At 30.4% G+C, this 22,896-nt stretch overlaps 1 protein-coding gene across 1 annotated transcript; it reads right to left on the bottom strand.

The window, feature by feature from the left end:
- Positions 1-8,575: 8,575 nt before the first annotated feature.
- On the bottom strand, positions 8,576-19,910 carry Smp_142430 (paired box protein pax-1-related; the record flags this gene model as incomplete). The annotated part of the gene is made up of 4 exons (XM_018795414.1): positions 8,576-9,351; positions 16,226-16,405; positions 19,232-19,448; positions 19,671-19,910. 4 exons carry the CDS (start codon positions 19,908-19,910, stop codon positions 8,576-8,578), a joined length of 1,413 nt encoding a protein of 470 aa, XP_018649729.1.
- Between the last annotated feature and the right edge of the window lie 2,986 nt (positions 19,911-22,896).

Raw genomic sequence — 22,896 nt, 5'->3', positions numbered from 1 at the left:
GATAAATACTTTTATTTTCTGTACATTAATTTACCTTAAAGCAAAACTTCTGTTCTTAATAATCACTTTTTCTTCTACTGTTCAAGGCTCAAATATAGGAGAATTCTAAGGATTCAAAAAACGGCTAAGAAGTCATTATCAGACGTTCGAGTAACAAAATTACAAACTATCACTAGTAAATGTATTAGTCAACAAATGAAATTTACTACGAAAGATTTTCATTTTTTTTTAATCACTATTGATCATTTTAATTGAATAATAACAAAACAATCTGTAATTAACAATTATTAAATAATCCATTTTTAAAGTTTAATTTACGAGTCGATCTAAGCTATACCACTAATGAGAACGTAGAAGCACCAGAAGACTGTCTCACCCTAGCGTGGGACCCCTCAGAGGTGCTCACTCACGACCCATACATGGAGCTCAAACCCTGGACCTCGACCCCGCACGTGAATGCCCAACTTGTAGGCCACTACACCGGCATTTAACAGTGTTAATATCTAACTTTAACCATTCCACGATATTGCGTAACCCTTCATCCATTGTCTGAGGTGGATAACTGTCTCACATCCATTTTCAGTTGAACCTCTAGTCTCATACAATCATTGTTAATCTCCATTAAATAAGGAATAGAGAGAGAATAAAAAACGTGAAAAATATAAATTATTTCTTTAGAATTAACAACTTGTTTTATTTTTAATGTCTAACGAGTTTTCCACTAACTAATGATATTAAATGACATAGTAACGAAGTATGATGAGAGAGTATAATTTTCATGACTTATTAATAATCATACTAATACTTATGTAATGATACGGGTTCACTTTCTTCGTAGTTCTGTACACTTGTTGAAAGTTTTCCCTCTTTCTTCCTCTCTCGCTAATCGTTCATTTATCCATCTGCTCATTCATTTGCTCATTCACTCCCCCTTTATACATCGTAGTTTCTCAAGATAATATAAATTGAAAATATAGAAAAATCTCCTTCTTATTTAATGGAAAACATTAAGAATACTTTGTAAAATTTAATCAGAAAAATAAACTGCCCGTACAATAATCATTGAAAAGTGGATAAATTTATTGGATTTAGTTTTTAAAAATAAAAAGGAACTTGTTACTGTGGTTTTATTATCAAGTATACTATGGTTACTGGATTAAAGTTTTTTTTCAAATGTATGAAATATTGACTACATTTAAATTAATCCATTAAGGAATTTAAATGAAATACCAATTAATAAATTATTGGACTGAACTATAATGGGATAAGTTTATTGATAGAAAAGTAGATAAACATTTCTAAGTAGATATAATATTCGATTATTTAGGAAAAAAATTTGTCAGTAAGAAGGTAATTATTAGAATGGGGGTTTGTGGAGATTGTAGTGATTTTATTAGTTGAATTTATGAGTTGATGTAAGCTAGACCACCATTGAAAAACTGGAAGCACTGGACGGCGGTTTCATTATAGTATGGAACTTCTCAGAAGTGCTTAGAAGATAATTAAACATTAAATGGAATATGGTTTTAACTTGACATTCTTTATTAGTTATAACTTATCTATTTCATGGTAGTAAACGAACACTGAAGTGGGGACGACCCATTTCGTTATTCGATGCAAAATTACAGAGGATATTAGTAAAATATGAAAATCATATACTAAATACTTCATTTTTACATCTTCCATCAGTTGTTCTTTTAATCCTTCATGATTCCTCCAATGCTGTTTTTATTTCAATTACTTTCTGTTTCTCTTTTCGGTTCTCTTCAGTTAAACCTTATCAATTCTCTTTTGACAGGTATTCGACTTCTGACTGGTGTACATACTATTTATATCTGTCAATGTAAGTAGCATACACCGCAATAGTAGTAACAAAGTAGATATTTTGCTTTTTTATTCGTTTATTTATTTTTTGCTTTAAAAGTTTGAATCTCAAAGAACTCTTAATTTTAGTCTAAGGCAGGTCAATAGAAATCCACTCAAAATATACATACAGTAATAAAGACTGATCACTTGCAAATTTCAGTAATACCTTCATACCAGACAAGAAACCCTAAACCTAGGTTTCATTCAATTTAGGACCTGTCAATAATCTGTATCTTGAGGGGCTTGATGTTTCTTGACGAATTCTAGCCTGTGTCGTTCAGCTTCACAGTCAGAGATGTTATTACTAGGGCTATTCTTTTAACGACTTGTCTGTTGTTGGACTGATATGCATTTACACTTGATTGAACATTGAGTAATGGGTACTTAGTGGCTAATCATATATAGTAGCATAAAGGATAATGTGTTTATTATTTAAAGTAAAAGATATTGAGTTCATGTCCTAATATAAACATGGATACTGAAATGTGGCAGGTACATACAACTAACAGGTCTTAAATAAGACAAAACTTGTAGCCTTAATTCCAAAGGATTCACAATCTATCTCTTTCAAGAGAAATGAACAACAGAGTTTAGTTTTCCTAAGAAGTTCTCAACGCAGATTGATCTTGAGTGAAGGATTATTGGCAATCAGCTATTACATTTTAGTTGGGCATTCTTCATATAAAAGCACACTCGATTTCATCAAAGGCTAAATCCAGCAAATTTAAATCCTGTTATGAATACACTACTATTAAACTAATGACTTTGAATTTAACAGAACATATTTTTAGTCCTCATCTGCTTAACATTAAATTATATTAACTACAATGGTTAGCGTTACCTAAGAAGAAATCTGGAAAGTTCATCTCTTAATTAATTAATGATGAATATATGATCATTTAATAACCTTGATCTGTGATTGTCTATTCGATTCAGAAGTTACCGTTCATTTATAAACGTGAAATCAATGACAGTTATAATAATGATAGATTTGTTTAATTCTATTATGAACCTCACGAAGGAAAAGAATTCATAAGTTTCACAGGCTACAAACTATGAACACAATACATTTAAACTGTTCAGTTGGTACCGAACGGTCCATATATTCAGATTTATTCTATCTGTTCAATGTTCATTATTATCTATGACTTATCACATTTATTTTAGTCTTTTTTAGTGCTTCTCCAATTGTAATCAGGTTGTATATATAAATGTCAAACAGTTCTCACAAAATTATCTAATCTATTTATTCAGATTTTTTTTCAAGTTAGGAAATGAATGACTTCAGTAAAACAAAACCAACAACCATTATAGAATAATACGAATTAATTACTATACTAACATTTATAATAGAAATGAAACTGTATGAAGTAAATTTGTATTTTTCAGAGATATATATGAAGAATGGCTGAATCAAATAGGAGGGAATGGTAGAGTGGATTGAAAACTTACAAAGCACTATATAATACAAAATAAATTGTGATTATTTTCTGTTGAATAACATCAAAGTGAAAGTGTTTGTGTATTTTGCTAAAAAAATAATTTGTTGGATACTATGTCGTTTTAGAAACCATGAAGGTAGATTTAATGTGAATTGGTATTTATCATTAAGATGTACCTAGAGTCTTCGGGAGGTTGATGGTGATTGCAAGGTTCCAGCCTATGCTAATGACTGTCACAGTCAAGAAGGCTATCACTGATATATTCAGGCTTTGATTGTTTTATTGTAGGAGTAGAATGTCTGCTTACCAACTGATCATCAAGCAGCAACTAATATAATTTGTCCAGTCGTTAGTACTGATTAATTTTACATCGATTAATTTGCAGTGTCTGCTTACTGTTTACTTTACTTTAAACTTCAAGATAGATCACATCTTCAAAAAGGAGATCGTCTATTATCGAATTTTTATTGTTGATTGGCACCAATTGGCACGAATTTCAAATCAAGTAGAGTTTCTTGATGATCTTTTCACGGCGCTTTAAGATTGAACACGACGACACTTTGATGTGAAGTCGTTTAGATTAGTGATCATATTAGAACTCGATTGACAGAATATGGTTAATGCCGATGGTCGGACAGCGTGAAACAAATTGTCACTAAGTGTGATAAGAATTTTTAAACAAACGTGAATTATATAATGACTTTAAGAAATTTTCTACTCGACCCGATAAATAATCATGTATTTGTTAATCAGCATTGCTCACTGATTAGTACAACCTATCTCGCATTACTTGAGTCACTAATTAGTAATATACCAATTAACTTTCAGATCTACATTCCTGATCTCGACTGTTTCTTTAGTGTACCCTAAATCACATCTTGAGAACTTTAAACACTTCAAATTCTGAATAAAAGTACACTGGTACTTAACGGTTGCATTTCATTATGTAAAATAGATTTTATAGTTGAATTCATGAGTCAATTGAAGCTAGACCACCATGCAAAACCTGGAACCATTGGACGGCCGTTTCGTCCTATTGTGGGACTCCTCGGCAGTGAACATCCACGATCCCACATCTCGAGATTCAAACCCAGGACCTATCAGTCTCGCTCACGAGCGCTTAACCTGTAGACCACTGAGCTGGCCGGCATCCAACGGTGTCAATGTCTAACTTCAACCAATCCACGAAATTGAGCAACCGTCCCACAATAGCACGAAACGGCCGTCCAGTGCTTCCAGGTTTTCCCTGGTGGTCTAACTTCAATTGACTCCTGAATTCAACTATAAAATTACTTAAGTCTCCATAAAACCCCTTCTGATAAAATAGATTTGTTGATATAAAAAAATTATCAGTTTATTTAAAGTATTTGCCTAACTTATTCAATAATGAATGGATTTCATTTCAAAACAGGAAATCTACTGAGATCTCCTTTTCAAATCTAGCCCACAGTAATAGGATAAACTGCCGGATAAAATGATCAGGAATGTAGTGACTTAATGTAAACATATTGTGGAGGTCAAATATGTATATTATCACCTTACTTTTTTCTATCTTGTGAACAGTTGTGTAGTAAATTGGGTCATTTATACTCGTTTAAAAACGACTTGATAAATTTTGAATGATATGTCCGTTTATTTGTTTTTTTATTTTACAAATTAGCCAAGATTGTGATTAGTTTCAAATTGGTTAACATGAGTGTGGGTCTATTGTGTTCGTCTGTGTCGAGTTTCAACTTATACTACAATTTATTTATTATTGAAACAAATCTATATGTTTTTGTCTTGCATTCTACTACAGACATCAACTTTCACATCTACTGTTCCTTTGGAATGATCTATGTCTTTTTTGATTCTGTCAACTGGTTAATTCAAAGTTTAATAAATTTCGATATAAAACAATTGTATGTGTATGTTTATATTTGTGTATCGAACGTATGGATACCGTGCTATGTGATATTACAATGTGTGGAACTCGATATGCTAACGTGACAAGATTATCTATGTACAACAATTAAGACAAAACTCACCCATATGCTATTTTATAACATATTCATTGTACAAACATGTATGTAAGCATATCCACCGTTTAAGTGGAATTAAATCATTACTGTTGTTTGTTGTGTCTCGATGTATATCACCGATTTTTGACAATATTTGTTGTTTTTTTAAAAAAAAAACACTAAAGGTTTCACAAATTTCTTCACAAACATGTAGGTGTTTCACAATAATGAAAACACAAACTGTCTTCAGTTTATATAAGTTTGAATTGATTTATTATTGGTGTTAATTTGTTGTATACTGTTAGAACAATGACAAAAATGAAACAATGGAATTATTTACACTTTTTTCCAAAAGCACTAATGATGAATCAAGATTGGACAGATTTATTTTAATGCATTAAGTAAACTTTTAAATAAGTTGTGCAACCCAGTACCAAAGTATTAAATTGTAGCATTTCTGCTTGTAATACTGTTCATCACGTATTTGAATCCCACTGAGGGGAGGGATTAGTTTCCCTAAGATTGGGGATATGCTTGGTGTTGTAAATGCCGACAAGCAAGAAACCAAAGTCATGCAGGTCTTTCGATTGAATACCTCCAACCACATAAGAATAGATAAATTATTGACATTGTAACCTGTGTTAAACTAAGTCATCTTATAGAATTTTACCGTAAATTATTTGAGTATCTAACGGATACCATCCAAGAAGTTTGTATTTTCTGGTATGGCTTAGGTTAACAACCAATGGTTTCATGAACCGATATTATGTCTAGGTTTAATCACTTTTAGTCTTCTTTGAATCATAAACAATACCAGTTATGATAAGATTTTGCAGCACATGGTGGTTGCATGTGAGTGATATATCTCTTAACCATCTGAATACAATAAGGGTTCAAAATCTTATTTTAAAAAATGACATCTCTGCTAAGTATTTTATTCAATTGACTGCTTCAGTGCTTCAAAGACATGTTTGGCCGAATACATATATTTCCTAAAAACATTCAATAGAAATTCTAAAGTCATTTGATTTGAAATGTTTCATTCACTCAAATATTTATTTACAACTTTCCCAATCAGTCAGTCAGTCACAATGTAGAACTTCGTACGTACGTACATCAATTCGAGTTGTCATACCACATTAGCACACAGATGCAGTTGTCGATTCAAATCCCGTAGTGGTCAATCGCCTCATTGTGATAAATACTTTAACACTGAATGATAAATATTATCTAAAACTAATTCAAGAGAATAATATTGGAAAATATTTTTTTTCGAAAGAAAACCCATTCAGTAATGAGATAAAACAAATGTTGTACAGTTGGTAAATGAACTACACTGTGCACCTATTTTCTTTTGCCAATAATAATAATAATGAATTTAAAATATATTTTATGTGGTTAAGCCAATCTAGTATTTATTTAATTAGTTTACTAGCTTCTGTAAAGAAAAGAAACTAATAAATTTGGTTTTCAATATGTTCAATATGAAAAGAAACCTGGAGGAAATATGATACATTTGTAGGTGGAAGATTCAAATACTTACAGTTTATGTGTACCTGTAACGTACGAACATATTTATGTAAACATTTGATTTGAATGCTTATAATTAGTGTCATTAAGGATGTGAATATTGGAACATTGAATCACTTGTTTTAATGACTTACTTTCTAATTTAAGTTAAACATTAAGTGACATTTGAAGAGAATAGTGTTCTAAAATAGGAAAATAGCCAAAATATTGCTTGGAAAATTAAGCAGTCTGATTACAGATATAATTAAACCGTTATATGAAACCATATTAATATGCTGCCGCACTATTTAGGTTCATGATAATGACTATTAGTGTTCGAATAAAATTATATTTTAAAGAATATCAGCCTGTATTGAGCTAATGAAAAACTTTGTGAAACTCTTATTTTATAAATTAATCCCCAGGGACTCTCTATTAAGCCATTACATAGGGAAAAACGACATGTAATGAAATAAAAACTACACATAATCCCTAATCTTCCTCATTTGTATTCGACCAGAAACGTAATTTGATTAGAGCTTGTTTCGTCTTTGTAAAAAATAAGCACTCAGTCAATTCAGATAATTACTGACACTTGTGTTGCACAAGTATCGTAAGACGGTCGGAATATTATTTGTACAGTTCTAATTTTGTTGTCGCATAATTTTATGCTGTTAATACTGCAACAATTCTGCACATACATAAAGTGGAAATTATGAGAAATTATTTATAAGAGTTTATGATCCGATAAAGGATCGAATCATTAAATGATCTTCCCTTTCAAATGTATAGGTCCGTGTATTCAGTGCCTAATAAATAGCACTGTCGCTTATGTTCGTCATTATTTAGGACTCCTTAAGAGTTCGCGTATATGATTTTTTCAGAAGGCAAACAAACAACATCAGAGTTTTACAGCAAGAATGATAAAATTGAAATCTGCTGAATTATATTTCCAACTTCAGTTAATCCGTTATGTCCTACGATATCGATTTTGACTGTCTCACCGATTTCTGATCCGTTCGCCATAGAAAGTTATTAATAAGAGTTCTAATCTCTAATTCTTTAACATTTCACACCACCTGACTTATATAGGTTAGTATTGATTAACTTTAGTATGTAGCAACTAATTTGTCATCAAGGCACTGATATAAAACTCGTTGTTCTTTAAGTGTATTGCCAAGCATACGAAGTGATCATGCGAACAAAGGTTGTACACGTTAGACGATTGAAATTAATTAACATTAAACCTTTCTAAGTACAGGTTATATATTAGTTAGCACTCATAATCAATATATTTACAATCTTCAAGGAGCTAATAAGCCCATTGTAATTGTGACCCGTGTTACTCAATATCATGAAGTTCAATCAAATCGAAAAGTACAAATATATGTCAATATTTACTATTTAGCTTTATAGCTTGGATTACTGACTGACTTTAGTTAGACAACCATTAAAAACTGAGAAGCATTGAACAGCTGTATATTCCCAGTATGGAACTTCTTGGCAGTGTTTATCCACTGTTCAACTTAAGTAGAACTCAAGACCCACAAGTCTCACAATGCATGGCATTAAGTCAGCACCAAATTGACCACAAAACTCAACAATCTCCACAAGCCCCCTTATGTTACTAAGTCACCAGCCAGTTTACAATTGTATCTCATTGAAATCTGTTTTTAAGACTTTATTTACTATTTTCGCGTAACCAGAGTCATTAGAAATATCTATAATTCAGTTTATGAATTTTTTACTGGAGGAATATTAATGATTTCGTAAATTAATTAAACTGAACTTACAATTTCGTATTCTATCATTTACCGAAGTAGATAAATTTAGTCCAATTTCTTTTAATGATAAGTCTGTATTCAAATGTTTCAAATATTTTTGTGGATTAATGTTTACATTCATAATAGTACTGGTGCTAGTAGTAGTATCAACAGTATTAGTAGTAGATATAGTCTTATCAGTAGTGAATTTGTTTATCATTTGAAACATTGAAGAGTTGCATGATATTGAATGAGAAGTAATTGGTTCGTATGTTATTGATGAAGGTATATTAGTCTCTGATTTTATAAATTGTGATCTGTTATGCACTGATAAATCGATAGCCTCTTGTTGTTGTTGTTGTCGTTCTGACTGTTCATTCATTTCGAATTGATGTGACAATGTTTTATCCATTGAAGTTAGACCTTGTAATTTCTTTCTACCAGTTGAATAATTATATGATCTTGTTGATAATTGATTTACATAATTGATTGAATTAAAATTTGTTGAAAACAGTCCCTTTTTTGATTTGTTCATTCTTTTTTTAAATAAAATTGTCGATTTATTATTTTGTTTATTGTTTGAACGATTTAGTTTAATATGAGTTTGATTTGAATGTCGTGAACGACGGTTATTACTATCATTAACCAATGACATTGATGTAGTAGTGGTAGTACGTCGAAGATGTTGATCACACGATTGATGATGATGAAGATTTTGGTTGTTATTTCTAGACTTTCTAGCTCCACCAGTTGCACCTGGACTTACACTGCCTAAAATGCAAAAGAAAAGAGTTTATAAAAACTATTTTGTTGAATACATTAAGTAGTATATATATATATATATACCTTGAGGGCAAATTTATCTATGATGTAATTTTCAGTTTTGCATAGATTTTCACACAGAACAATTTATCAGTCGAGTAGACTTTAATTGAACTGAATTCAAACTTAAATCAGGTAATCTAGTCGGATAACATCATGTTGAATGTGGTTGTTTATTCATTCTCATATGATCGGGAGATCATAACTTGTAAATTTCAGTCATTTGAACATAAATATTTTTTACGAACTTCCGAATGTAATTATTCCGTGAATAACTCAGTTTGTATTTCTTATTGGCTTTTATACAACATTTGAACTTAATAAACAAACATTTTGTATGATACTAGTTTAGGTACATATTCTCTGAAATAAAGTAACACTCTTCATTGAAAGCTATGCAACTAATCATGCTCTACAGAGTATTGTTCTCTTATCTTTATTTCAAAATCTCTACAATTATGTACAGTTTCTTTGAATTCCACATGTTTGAAGCTGTTCTGACCAAATGTAATCAACTAACATTTCATGTCTGTTCATTATGGATATGAGAAAAATAATATTTAAAATGTAGAAATATTCATGTAGCTTGAAATGTATCAGATCCTCATCATACATGTTGTCACCTGTGAAGGGACTCAACACCACAGTGCCCTAGATTTTGATACTAAGTGGCTAGATGCTATTACTTGAATTCATAAGCCTAGATTTGCGATATTATCGGTTTTTAATCTTACTAGCTTTCTCTTTCTCTCTCCATTTAAATCATGGGTATCTTTTGTTGACAAGTTGTGATTAATACAAAAGCTAGGTTAAACAGAATTTCTTACCGATTGAATTTAAACAATTAACATTTAAATCGCATCTAGAGAAAATTCACTTTACATTATAACATTTAACCTCATGGTCACACTTTAAGTAACCAAATTATGTCAGATATATGACAGTCATCCACCAGTCACATGGACTGACTGTTGAACAACTTCACGAAATGATTGAAGTTACAAATCTAAACTATTAGATATCAATTCAGCCTTCTGGAAGTTAATTTCTTTCATCTATACTTGAAAGTCTTGAATTCGCATCTCACAGGGATTGTGGATGAACACTGCCTAGGAGTCATATATTAAAACAAAATAGTTATTCAATGCATCCTGGTTTTCAAAAGTTATTACACCATGATGTTAACGAAAATAATCCAAATAGCCTACATGGATATATCGAAAAACGCGTTTGCTTGTCAATTCATCTTCAGCATAACTAAATGTATTTACCGACATCACTTACGTTGACATTAATTTCACGACTAGTTATGATAACTTTTGAAATGAACAAATGTTAAAACAGTTTTTAATTTTTGTAATATGTCAACATGAAAACTTTTGCTGTAATAAAAATCTATGAATAAATAAAGAATTGTGTATGGAAATTTTTGATTGCTCCAGTTATTATTATTATCATTCAATGATGACATTGAGACGTTAAGAATTCGTTTATTTCTATATTAGGTTTCTCAAAGACAAGGTCATTTATACAGAAATACACACACACACACACACGTATATGTATACACAAGTGAGAGATCAAAATTGAGTAAACAATTTGATTAACAGGTGAACATTTGAAAAATTTACTGATCTAGTAATTTAATGTGATATTTTTTGGAAAAAATGGGAGGATCCAGTTAATTGGTAATCAGTTGGATGGTATATATGTTTATTTTAATAAACGGTTGAAAATAAACTGACATATATATATATATATATATATATATGTTCACATGTTTTGACTGTGAAATGTTTGTCTCGATTAAATGGTCTCACTATTTCATACCTCATTAAACATAAGAGAAATAAAAACGAAATGGGCTGTTATGGATTGACAAGGTTAATTTGTCAAGTTAAAAAGGGAAGAAGGTTAAAAGAAAGGATGTGTCCCACTTGTGAACAATAATATTCAGGACCTATTGAGATATAAGATAAAAATAAAAAATGTGGAATAAGATGTTTGAAGTGTTTTAACTGTGACGATAAAAGTAATAATAATGATGGTTCTATACAACTTGAAAGTAGCTCTTATCAGGAACCGATGTCAGTCAGTGGATAATCGAAACCGATTGGTCATTGTGGTAGTTTTTTCCCTCTAGTTTAGGATTCATGAGCATCGAGTTACCAACAAATACATCTGATAAGCTCATAAGTTTTTTACCAGTGAACATACCATTATTCATAAGCAGAGATGCGTGGTGGCTGGCAGATAAATAACACGCATTGTTAGTCATTTACAAGTTTCCTGCTTGTTAAAATTCATCTGTAAAATAGCTTAACGATAATATTTCTCACTGAAATTACCAGCTTATTTGTAAATACCGAAACACATTAGTTGTAAGTGTCAGTTAATATGAGACTTATGTCAAATAATATCTTCTATTGACTGATTTCAATCGCCATATATCAACAAGATCTTAGAGTTAATTCTAATTTCATATGTACTTCTTGTTATATAAAAAGAACTCTTAAAAAGAGCACCGTTATTACTTCCAACACTAACAAATATATCAAGTATTTAATTTTATTGATTTATTAGTGAGAAATGACTACGTTGTTATTGATTTTATGTAATTTTTCCCGGTGAATTTATTACATTATAATAATTCCGATATCTCGTAAGGAATTTTTACATGATATGAAGTTTTACTTTTGAATTCCTGCAACTGAGTACAAAATGATTCTGTGTATTCGAATAAATTAGTTCGTTTACAAGAAATAAAAGTGACCATTTACAATGATATTTCGTTCTTATCGGTGTTTATTTTCTAATTACTCAAATATTCACAAGTAATCATCATTGAAATATATTTCTCGAAATTCTTACCGAAGATAATCAAGTCGAAAGTGAAAGAAATTAACATTGATTAGTTTCCAATCTAATTGTTGAAATGTATCATGCCTGTCATGTGATCTGAGGGTTTGAAGTTTGATTTCGATAATTAGTGAGGATTGTTTAATTACGCAAAACTAGGATGAAATAGATATTTGTTGTAATCTCTGAATTTCAATAACTATTTACTTGATAAATATATTTTCTTAACTTTTTTTATAGTCTCTTCAGTAAACACATAAAATGCGGTCATAAAAATCTTATATTTAAGGATATATTGGATGACGATAATATCCTCCACAAAATTTACTCTTATTTGTAATAATTCACTTGATCCACCAAAGGCTTTCTAATCTAAATTATTCCTAGAAGTCTTTAGGAATAAGACTATTCAACTCTGCTATTGTTTAACGAGTTTTTCACACCGTACTATCAAATCTGAATATTTTACTAGAATCATATTCATGAGTTATTACCACAAATACACTTTATTCTATTAAAACATACTTTTTTTAAGGGCTAACTACAATAAGTAGACGCCGATGATGTGATCCAGAACAAAATTGAAAGCACGTCAATAAAATTATCTTACCAAGATTATGAGAACAAAACTCACCACCACTGAATAAAGTATTTTTCAAGCTCATACTTCTGAAGTAATTCAGTTCACGAAATATCACCTCCATTATAAGTGTATAAAAATTAACTATTAATAAAGTATTTGATGGGCATGAATTGATCATTGGATAGTTATCAATGCCTTGTTTATCTAGTTATTAGTGCTCATCGAATTCTGTCGATTAAATTGTAGTCTGATCAATAGTCTAGATGGTTTGACATCGTCTGAGTTATGTTTGGATGTTAAATAGTTGGAAACAATCGACAGGGACCCTATTCAACTTAGTTTTCGTGCATAATAAAGTTCGACAACAAGAAAAATCTACAATCTTAAGGACACTGGTACCTCAGTTTCTCAGTTCAAAACATTACCGTTTGGGTACTAAGGGCAAGGTTAATCTTTTGTAGGACCGAGTTATTTGCATTAATTGGTCACTGAGTGACCAATATCTTGTTTTCAAGTCGTTTGTGTTGATTCGATTCTATCTATTAAACTGATAATGTATCGTAAATGATAAATTGGACTCAATTAATTTTCCAATTATAGGTATTTGATGCAATTACTACATTTAGGCTTAGTAGTACATAGCCACATACACACACGTCTACGCACACAAATGTACATATTTATAGACTAGTAAAATGTGTAAAAATGATTGTATCGTTGATTGATTTAAGAGTCAGTTTGATTAACGATAGTTTGTCTGAATAAGAACTATCATCAATAAAAAATATTACAATTTCACGTTTCATTGTATCCGTTTAATTGTGACTAATAATAATAATATGTTACGCAATTGTATATTTCACTTTATTAGGCATGGAAACAATATAATTGAATGTATAAGTTATAAAATCATACATATATTCAAAAGATGTAATTTCAAATTTCAATTCATTTATGGTATGTAAATGAAATAATGTGAGTTTTGAAAAAAAGGGATGGACTCATTTATTTAAAACATAACTTGTGTTAATTCATTATTCATAATTTCATTATGTCCATAAAAACAAATTGCTTACATGGTTGATTAGAAGGTAGTGAAAACATAATAATAAACTAGAAACAATCTTAAGTTTTCTTTGCTTAAACAAATTTATAACTATACCTTAATGAGCTATAGAAATCTAGATATAAGACTTAACAGTGAATTGAATGAAATACATTTTTTGTTTCACTGATAAAGTACAGATGAACTTGATGAATATTCCATAAGATATTAATTTCAACTTTAAATCTTAGAGATAATGAGAGGAGAAGCGTAAATAATCATAGAATTTTAGGTTAAAAGCTAAGAAATTATACTAAGCAAAGAGTTATTAAATCATTTTAACTACTATTCTTATTGTGATTTATTCTAGATTAGTTTTAGACTTTTTTGATATAACTGACGGAATTCAAGCTTGTTGAGAATAAGACAGATATGAAGAATGAAACTGAATGAATGTCAAGCTATATAATGGTTATATATTTGGAAATATAAACCACACTGTATTTAAAAAAGACCTGAAGGTATTAAGTTTGATCTCATTAATAAGATAATGGGTATGGATTGACGATTAGACTTAAATTAAGACATCTTTGCTAGATAAAAACAGTTGTGAAAGGTCTACACATCGTTATGAAAACTTTCCGTCATAATATTGTAACAGAGTATACTACGAATCGAAGTGAAAGTAAACAGTAACTTCTTAATCTTATTGTTGCTTTGTCCTATGAAGATTTTATCAAAATTCTAACAAGAAGACATGAATTAAAAAACCATCCAAGTTAGATATAATGAAAATGCCAAATGATGATGATGAGCAGGAGGAGGAGGAGGAGGAGGATATCGTACTAAACATAAAATCGTGATGTTTTATTATTTTTCTCCAAAGGTTTATATAAAATCCTAAACAAGAACGAAATATTTATTTAACGGTGTCTTTGTCGACATTAATTCACATAAACGAATGAACTTTAATTTTATTCTTTTAAATGAATACATCAAATTTAATGTGAAGAATCATTTTTGTTTTATGCCACAAAATTTAAATAGTGTAAACGGTACAATATGACAGCAGTTATTTTATGCATCACAAAGTATAGTATTTTAATTCTAGATGCTTTTTTTCTAGAATGATCTTGTACATCTTTACGTATTATTCTTTTTTCCAATGACAACTTTACTAAATACAGTAATTTAAAAGATGTAATTCTTAAGAAATTAACGAATTTCGTGATATGCTGATAAGGGAATGAAGTTTGACATTTGTCAGTCATTGACCATTTTGAGTAAGTTATTGTTAACCTATGAGATTCGGATCAACATTACCTTATGTCATAAACAAACATTTTATCGCCGGGCTCCTTGAACAATAACTGACTTACTATACGACTGGAATATTGACATACTAATGAACCACTTAAATGGTACAGTGAAGGTATCGTAAGATCTATTAAGAATGACTTCTTTGTTATGGATTATATGGGTTGTTATCTTTCGTATATTTACTTTAAGCACTTTTCACTAACTTCATAAGTGTTAACTGCCTGAAATCAACAGAGAAATGATCCGTTCAACTTGTCTATGGATTTTCGAATAGATTGGTATTAATCGTTTTTGTTCATCGCCCAATTAAACAGAATCAGATGTAACTCCAAAAAAACGTACAATCTAGACTTAATGTTAACCAGCCTTTTATCGACTTTGACACATTGATACTTCATTATTATATTAATATTATCTGGTTGCCTAAGACAGATCATTACTAAATTCAAATGGGTACTTTTTTATTTATTTAAACACAAAAATCGGTACAAAGAGGTACCAAATACATGTGCGCCGCAAAAATCGAATGATTTGTGTAAGGGCTAGGATAATGCCCGGGAGCCCAAACCGTAGCAGGGAATATTAACATCAGGAAGTAGTAAGTACATTTAACTGACTAGTTCCGAATAGGACGAAATCTGTGCCCAACACTACTCTCCTATTCACTATTCAAGAGATAAGTGAAAAAGTAAATCTGATTGACACTGAAAACTAACTTCGTTATCTTACATTACTGTGATTATTTCGATAAATTATCATAACAGAGAATTAATAAATATATATTTTAGGATGACGGACTTATGGAAGTTGTTCCATTGGAATATGCCTAACATTTTGTGATGACTACATCAAGACAAACACATAAAACAGGAAAGTATTGAACAGTGGTCTGAACTTCACTGGCCACTGCTTCTCATTATAACTCCAAGAAATATCTCTTGAAGTCGTCTTAGTTAAAATCAATCTATTATGTAAACAATCTCCACATATTTTTATTTAAAACAATTTTCACTTACCTGTTTCACTATAACGTTGTAGAATCTTACTGACACAGCCATGTGATACTTTTAATTGACGTGATATATCACATGGGCGTATACCATCATTAGATAATTCAACAATTTTCAAACGCGTCTCATATGGTAATGGTCTACCATTAATAAACATACCACCTAACTGATTAACTCGTCCTTGACCTATTTGAAATAAAAGAAGCATTCAGCTTAAATGTATGATAAATGAAGAGAAAAGTAACTTAAGAAATAATTGTTATATAAATAAAAAGTGAATTTCATGCTAAATGTTTGAAGATGAACGTTTACATTTAATGGCTTAAATATTGGTTTTCATCCCCTTTGGGGTTGTTGTTTGAGTACTGCTAAGGTATTCTATATTAAGGACGAGACAGCTGTCCTATGCTTCTTAGTTTTCAATAGTACCTCAGCGGAGAATAAATCATGAGGAACACCTCCTAAGGAAAGAAAATTAAGATTTTATACAGTTGTATATCAATGATTGAATGTCAAGATTATTTTCATCATGGTAGTGAGGTAGCTCAGTTAATAATGTGTTGATATTCGATAGGAAAAGTACTGAGGCCAAGTTCTATTGTGAATATCAATATGCATGTGGCAAGTACATTCAGTTAGCGAGTTCCACGTAAGACGAAATGCTTATCTTGGACTCCATTGCTAACTTTGTACTAGGATAATTGTATGAATGACAATATTTTCCATCATTCTCATACATTTCGACCCATTTTTTTTTATACAGAAATCATTTCAAAATAAGATTCAAGTACCAGCGTGAATGAGAATTTTTGAGAAATGCAATATTTCTCCATAATAATTTCAGTCGAATCAGCTACTAAATAGTTTATAAATCATAATTTTAAGATTTTTAAACCAGCTGTGAAAAACTAAATTGAGCATCACTAAATTCTCATTCTTACTAACTAGCTCTCAAGTATATACTTTACATAGATACCAAAACATTTCACAGTGTATCATCACTAGTCAGTTGTACAGTTATCTTTCTAAATTATTCTTTATCTTTTGTTATGGATAATTTGTGTGATTGCATTCAGTTTCCATATAATTGGGTCAATTTAATATGTAAAAAAATCTTCTCTTAAGTTTTAATTATACAATTACTCTTTCTATCAAATTAGGATGATGTAATCTAAATATTAATTAAGAGAATGCTTTGAAGTCATAAAATTATATCAAATCCATTTACAAATAGTTTTTATTATAAATTTATTTTCAGTATTTACCACTAAATGAATACTGAGTAGTGTCCGGTAGCTGTATTGAGACATGGGCAATAGAATTCTATCAGCACCAAAAAAGGACTTGACATTAATCATTATTCAGTAACCAATCAACTGCAAATACCTCTCATTTTTTCAGGTTAATCACAGACCTCACCGACAACATTTCTGACTGTAAAGTTTGGTAACACGTGCTTGAATCCGTCATGAGGTATCAATTCCATCAAGATTAAAGGTATATCCTTCTGACTAGTGCTAAATATTACAAAACTTAGGTTTATGCTTTGCTGTCGAATACCTTTAACTAACACCTTACTCATTATCAGTGTGGACTGTATTTAAAAATGAAGTTTTTGAAGCAAAAAATTATATTTTTTGACTTCAGTCATTGATTGCAAAGATAGTGGATGATCTTATGTATTCTTAGACTGTTAACTTTCAACTTTTTGGTCAGATTGTATCAAATTTTCCAGGTGACTTAAAGGTATTGGGCTCTATCCAATTGGTGGTGGTTAAGAACTTATACTGCCGAGCTTTTTCAAACTGATACAATATAGTGTTGTTCAGTGAAACGTAACTAGATAATAACTATTTTCTCACTTGGCGTATCTCTCCCATGGGTTAGGTCACAAGTAGACCTTAGATAACCATTGAAAACTAGGAGACACTAGACAATTATTGTCTCTGAGGATGAGACTTCCCAGCCACTCACATTTACAAGCTCAATCCGATAAAGGTTAAAGAGTTACCGTGAGGTTGTAAGACCTGCCTCATATTCCTAGTGAGGTATTGTTGTACCCAAACCACCCTGGTTTTTAGTAGGTTTTTTTAACGAAAGTCAGTTTGTAATGCGAAACTTCCGACTCAGATGTAGTCAATATTGAAAACAAAATAGAATACATCCCTAAATATTCATAAATTATCGTACAAAATGAATTTATGATTACTATGAGATTGATCATGTTACAAACAACAAAATAACTGATTATTAACTCCCAGACTTTATGACTCTACTGATAAAAACTTGTTAAAATATAATATAAAATAAAACTATGCCTTATAACATAACTTTTTTCAGGAGTCAATGTTGGTTAACCGACTATCAAGAAAACTGAAGAAATACTGGACAGTTGTGATAATCAAGTCTATAACCACTTCCCATGAGTTTTTACCCACAAATATATTAAGAATCAAACCCGAGACTTTCGGAAATTTGCAACGAACGACTAAGTAACACAATTCAAATTTCTAAATTTAATTAACTGATGATATAAAGCAACAGTCATTCAAAACATACTTAGTTTAGAGATAGATGATTTATGTTGAGGAGTATTAAACTCGGAAAAACATCAGCGCCTTTAGATTGTACATTGACTGATATTTGATTAGTAATAGGTGTCATGGTTGTCTAGTCCTCTAATCCTGATCAAGGTTTGTCAATCAATTAACAATTTGGTCATTAGTATAAGTGACTTGACACAGTGTACGCTGTTCAGACGTTATATAATCTGAGTTAGTTGGTAGGTGGCCCTACCTGACCGAACTTTCTTGCTAGTTGTCACTCGTCAACTAGGCAAACCCACAATGTTACAGGAACTGATGTTCCTACTTCTTAGTCATTACTGAACATATTGTCCATTACTGATCAGTACGTATTAACCAATGTCATGGTTGTTTGGTTGCTTAATTTTCCATGTAACAAATCTCAGATAATCAACAGAATGAATAAAAAGGGGACATTTCAACCTACCTTCAAATAAAATTGGTGGATATTTTGACGAAGAAAATAAGTGTGAATTTTTAGTAATAGATTTTGTTAAAATTGGTGGTGAAGTTGAACAACATGGCGGCTCCACATGTTTCAATGAATTGTCTTGCTTATCTACATTTAACGTTGTCTCAGTAGTTCCATCAGACGTATATACTTCATTACTAGTGTTATTATTATTAGGTTGATGTTGTCGTGACTGAAGAAATTTATGTGATTTTTGTAAACCATAATAATAATTGTAATAATAATAGTAATAATATTGTGATATTAAATTATTTGAATCCAGTTGGTCATATTTATTGTTCAATAGTTCAATGTTTTTATTTCTTGTTAAGTCATTGGTAGTTTTAGTGAAAGATGTAAGTGGGGAACATGGAGATTGTAAGTCCATTTGAATATCATTTTTATTATCATTAACTTGTTTCAAATTATCAATATGATGTAAATGTTTCATAATCTGTAACCATTCTTTATAAGCTGTTGAGGTAAAATCTAAATTGAATATTGATTGTGATGTACTAGGTAATTGTTGTGATGATGATGACGCAAGTGATGAAGATGATAAGGTTGTATTGATAGATGACTCCATCAAGTTTGGATAAGACGAACTTGTAGGTAGTTCTCTACAGTTTTCAGAATACTTTTCAGTATTCTTCATTTTCTGATATAATTTTGGCAGTATATTTCACAGGGAAAACTGGAAAATTTTAAAAAATCTTCGATTAACTGTTTACTTATTTACTGTAGCTTTATTATAAAATTTAGGGTTGGAACCATTGAGTTTCACAAAACTCAAATTTTTATCAACTCTAATTATGATTATTTTTATATTTTGGATCGCAAACTGATCTTAGCTAGAAAATCAGGAAGCATTTGATAACTATTTTGTTCTAGTATGAAACTCCTCAACAGTCTGCATCCACAACCCTACTACAGAAGATCAGACCTATGACCTTGGGTTTTTACGTGAATGTTCTACATCCATAGTATACATATCTAAATTCAGTCAGATCACGATATTACGCGGCCATTTTTTCGTAACCTGCAGTGGTTAACTGACAGACTTCTGGGGAGTCTTGTATCAGGGCTAAACAGTCCTTCAGTGTTTCTTGCCTTTTAATAGTAGTCCAGTTAAAATTAGTTCGTGGTTGAAATCATGAGGATTTTACAAATCCCACAAATCTCCCTATACTAGTTAATTAATTAATTTTTTTAGTGAGTTCAATTACAACATTAATTTGGAAAATTATATTTTTCATTATGAAGGAAATAAGAATTGAATAATTTCCTTGACTTTGATAGATTATACACGGTTTAAAGATTTTTCGATTAACATTATCCACAATATTGTCAGTGTTAAACAAATGTGTTTCGCCATGCAATTTCACCTACTTTTCCATTCATTTAATAGATAAGCATAGGATATTAAAGAGTAATTTTCATTAGAGATTTCATTTCAAACACAAAATTTCACCATATTTGTATTTTACACCTAGGATGTTGAGGTGTGCTACACTAGAAATGTCTACATTAAACAAATGCCGGTAACTTCAGATTTTTTAAACAGTATTTTTAATGAAAATTCCACCTCGTTATTCAGTACTCATTCATTAGATCAATGAAAAGTTAGCTGGAACCGCTAGATAAGGTACGTTCATTGAACATTCCGGATAACCTCAGTCTTTATCATTCATTATATTTATATGATAGTTGTACTAAAAATACCTGTGACTGGTAAGTGAAATGTACATCGTATATATTCCAAGTTCATCAATGAGGCTTTTGTCAAAATAAACAATAAGACAAAAATTATTATATTAGTATGGAGGTTTGTAAAGATTATTGAATAGTTATTGAGACAACAAATTGACTTAAGTTAGACAGCTAGTGTTTCTTCGTCTAGAATGGTGTTATTTAATTTACATTGAATTCACAATCTTCAATAAAAATTACTTTATTATTGATCTAATGATCAGTTTGTGTAGTCATGGAGAACTTTAAATCATCATAAATGATTTTCTTATACTAATTATCTCATAATACCATTTCAAATTACGATACAATGAACTTGTTAAGAATAATTTTGTAAGGGATATTAAGTTTTCTATGAAATCATTCATTAAAAAAACATGTTCGCGTTCATTAAAAACTAAAACAAAATTACATTCAAAAGCAAAAAAAATCCCTTCGATATTTAAATCAACAAAACTGATAAAAAGAATTTTGAAATCATTATACAAGTTTTAATTCACTTGGTACTGTTTACTTGAATCTTCCCATTGATGTTTAGGACTGAAGCTGATCAGTTTCTTATTGGCATGTTTGCATCCTGTAAAGATTGCCTCCATATTGCCTTAATTCAAAAGCATTATAAGCAAAGATGGATTGTGGCTAGCGCTGAAATCCAATTTGACTCGCGTTTCGTCCTGTTTGGGACTCGTCAGCTAGATGTACCTGCATCTCAGAGTTGACGTTCACTCTAGGACTCTAACCCAGTACCGTTCGCTTCAAACGTGCATACTGGATCTCACTACTGGCTACTATCCATCTTTGCTTATAATTATACAATTTTGTCTACATACTTAACAGAATACTTTTAAATTTTACAAATTATCTCTTAATTAACTGATATTACGTTAAATTTTTCATTTTTTAAAATATTCCTCAGAGCTGATCTGTCTATCGTATTACACATTATGAGTCAATGTAATTAACTATACTAGATTGAAGAAATATCAGTTAAATAATGATAATGAAAGTTTCTCGTTTGATACTTAGTTACTTACTCACTTACACACACAAGTAATTGAAGTAATCTATGATTGATCAACATAAATATCTTAGTCCTATAAAAGATTATTCACAGCCTGAACAGTTTAATTATAATGTCACTGATTGTGACCATAATTATAATAAGGGTTCTCAATCTCACATTAGTAGGATCATCATTTCTTATAGCTATGTGAAACTACTATGTAACAAGCATCACATAATACAGAACCTAGATCGAAGGATTCTTGTAGATCATTGACAAACACTTGAAATTAAAACAAAGTCAAATCACTTGATATAATATCCACTACAGTATATAAATGAAATATTAGATTCATTCAACACATTGTGTTAGTTATTAGCTAATGACTAGTTAGTCTACTGAAATATAAAGAAAATTACCAATCATTTTCACTAACGTTATCTACAATACTAGTATTTATTTATAAGTGCATAATAGTAGCATTATTAAATAAGTTGTAGTCGACTAATGTTTAACATACCTTTTGTTTCTGTTACTCTATAGATATTCAATCTTTTGTTGATAGATCATAGAAATAATATTTGAAATTCAGATAATTTATCTTATTTCCACTTAATGATTGATTTAAACTCTGTTGACTTGTAGAGAAATAGAAACCGCTTAGAAAAGAAATTAAAAAGTTTCATTGTTATACTTTGCAACATATTAAATCTCCCTCTCATCTCCGTCATTTCTCTCTCTCTCTCACACACACACACACTATTACTATTAATAATAGTGCTAGTAATAATATGAATATTATTCTTTTCAATCTGATCGCTAGTTGATCAGATTTTAAATATTATGATTGGTCAAAAATAAAAACATTTAAAAATTTGTCTGAAAAATG

This window comes from Schistosoma mansoni, chromosome 2 (genome assembly GCF_000237925.1).
Source record: "Schistosoma mansoni strain Puerto Rico chromosome 2, complete genome".
Lineage (NCBI taxonomy): Eukaryota > Metazoa > Platyhelminthes > Trematoda > Strigeidida > Schistosomatidae > Schistosoma > Schistosoma mansoni.
This window is presented reverse-complemented; position numbering and strand designations above follow the sequence as displayed.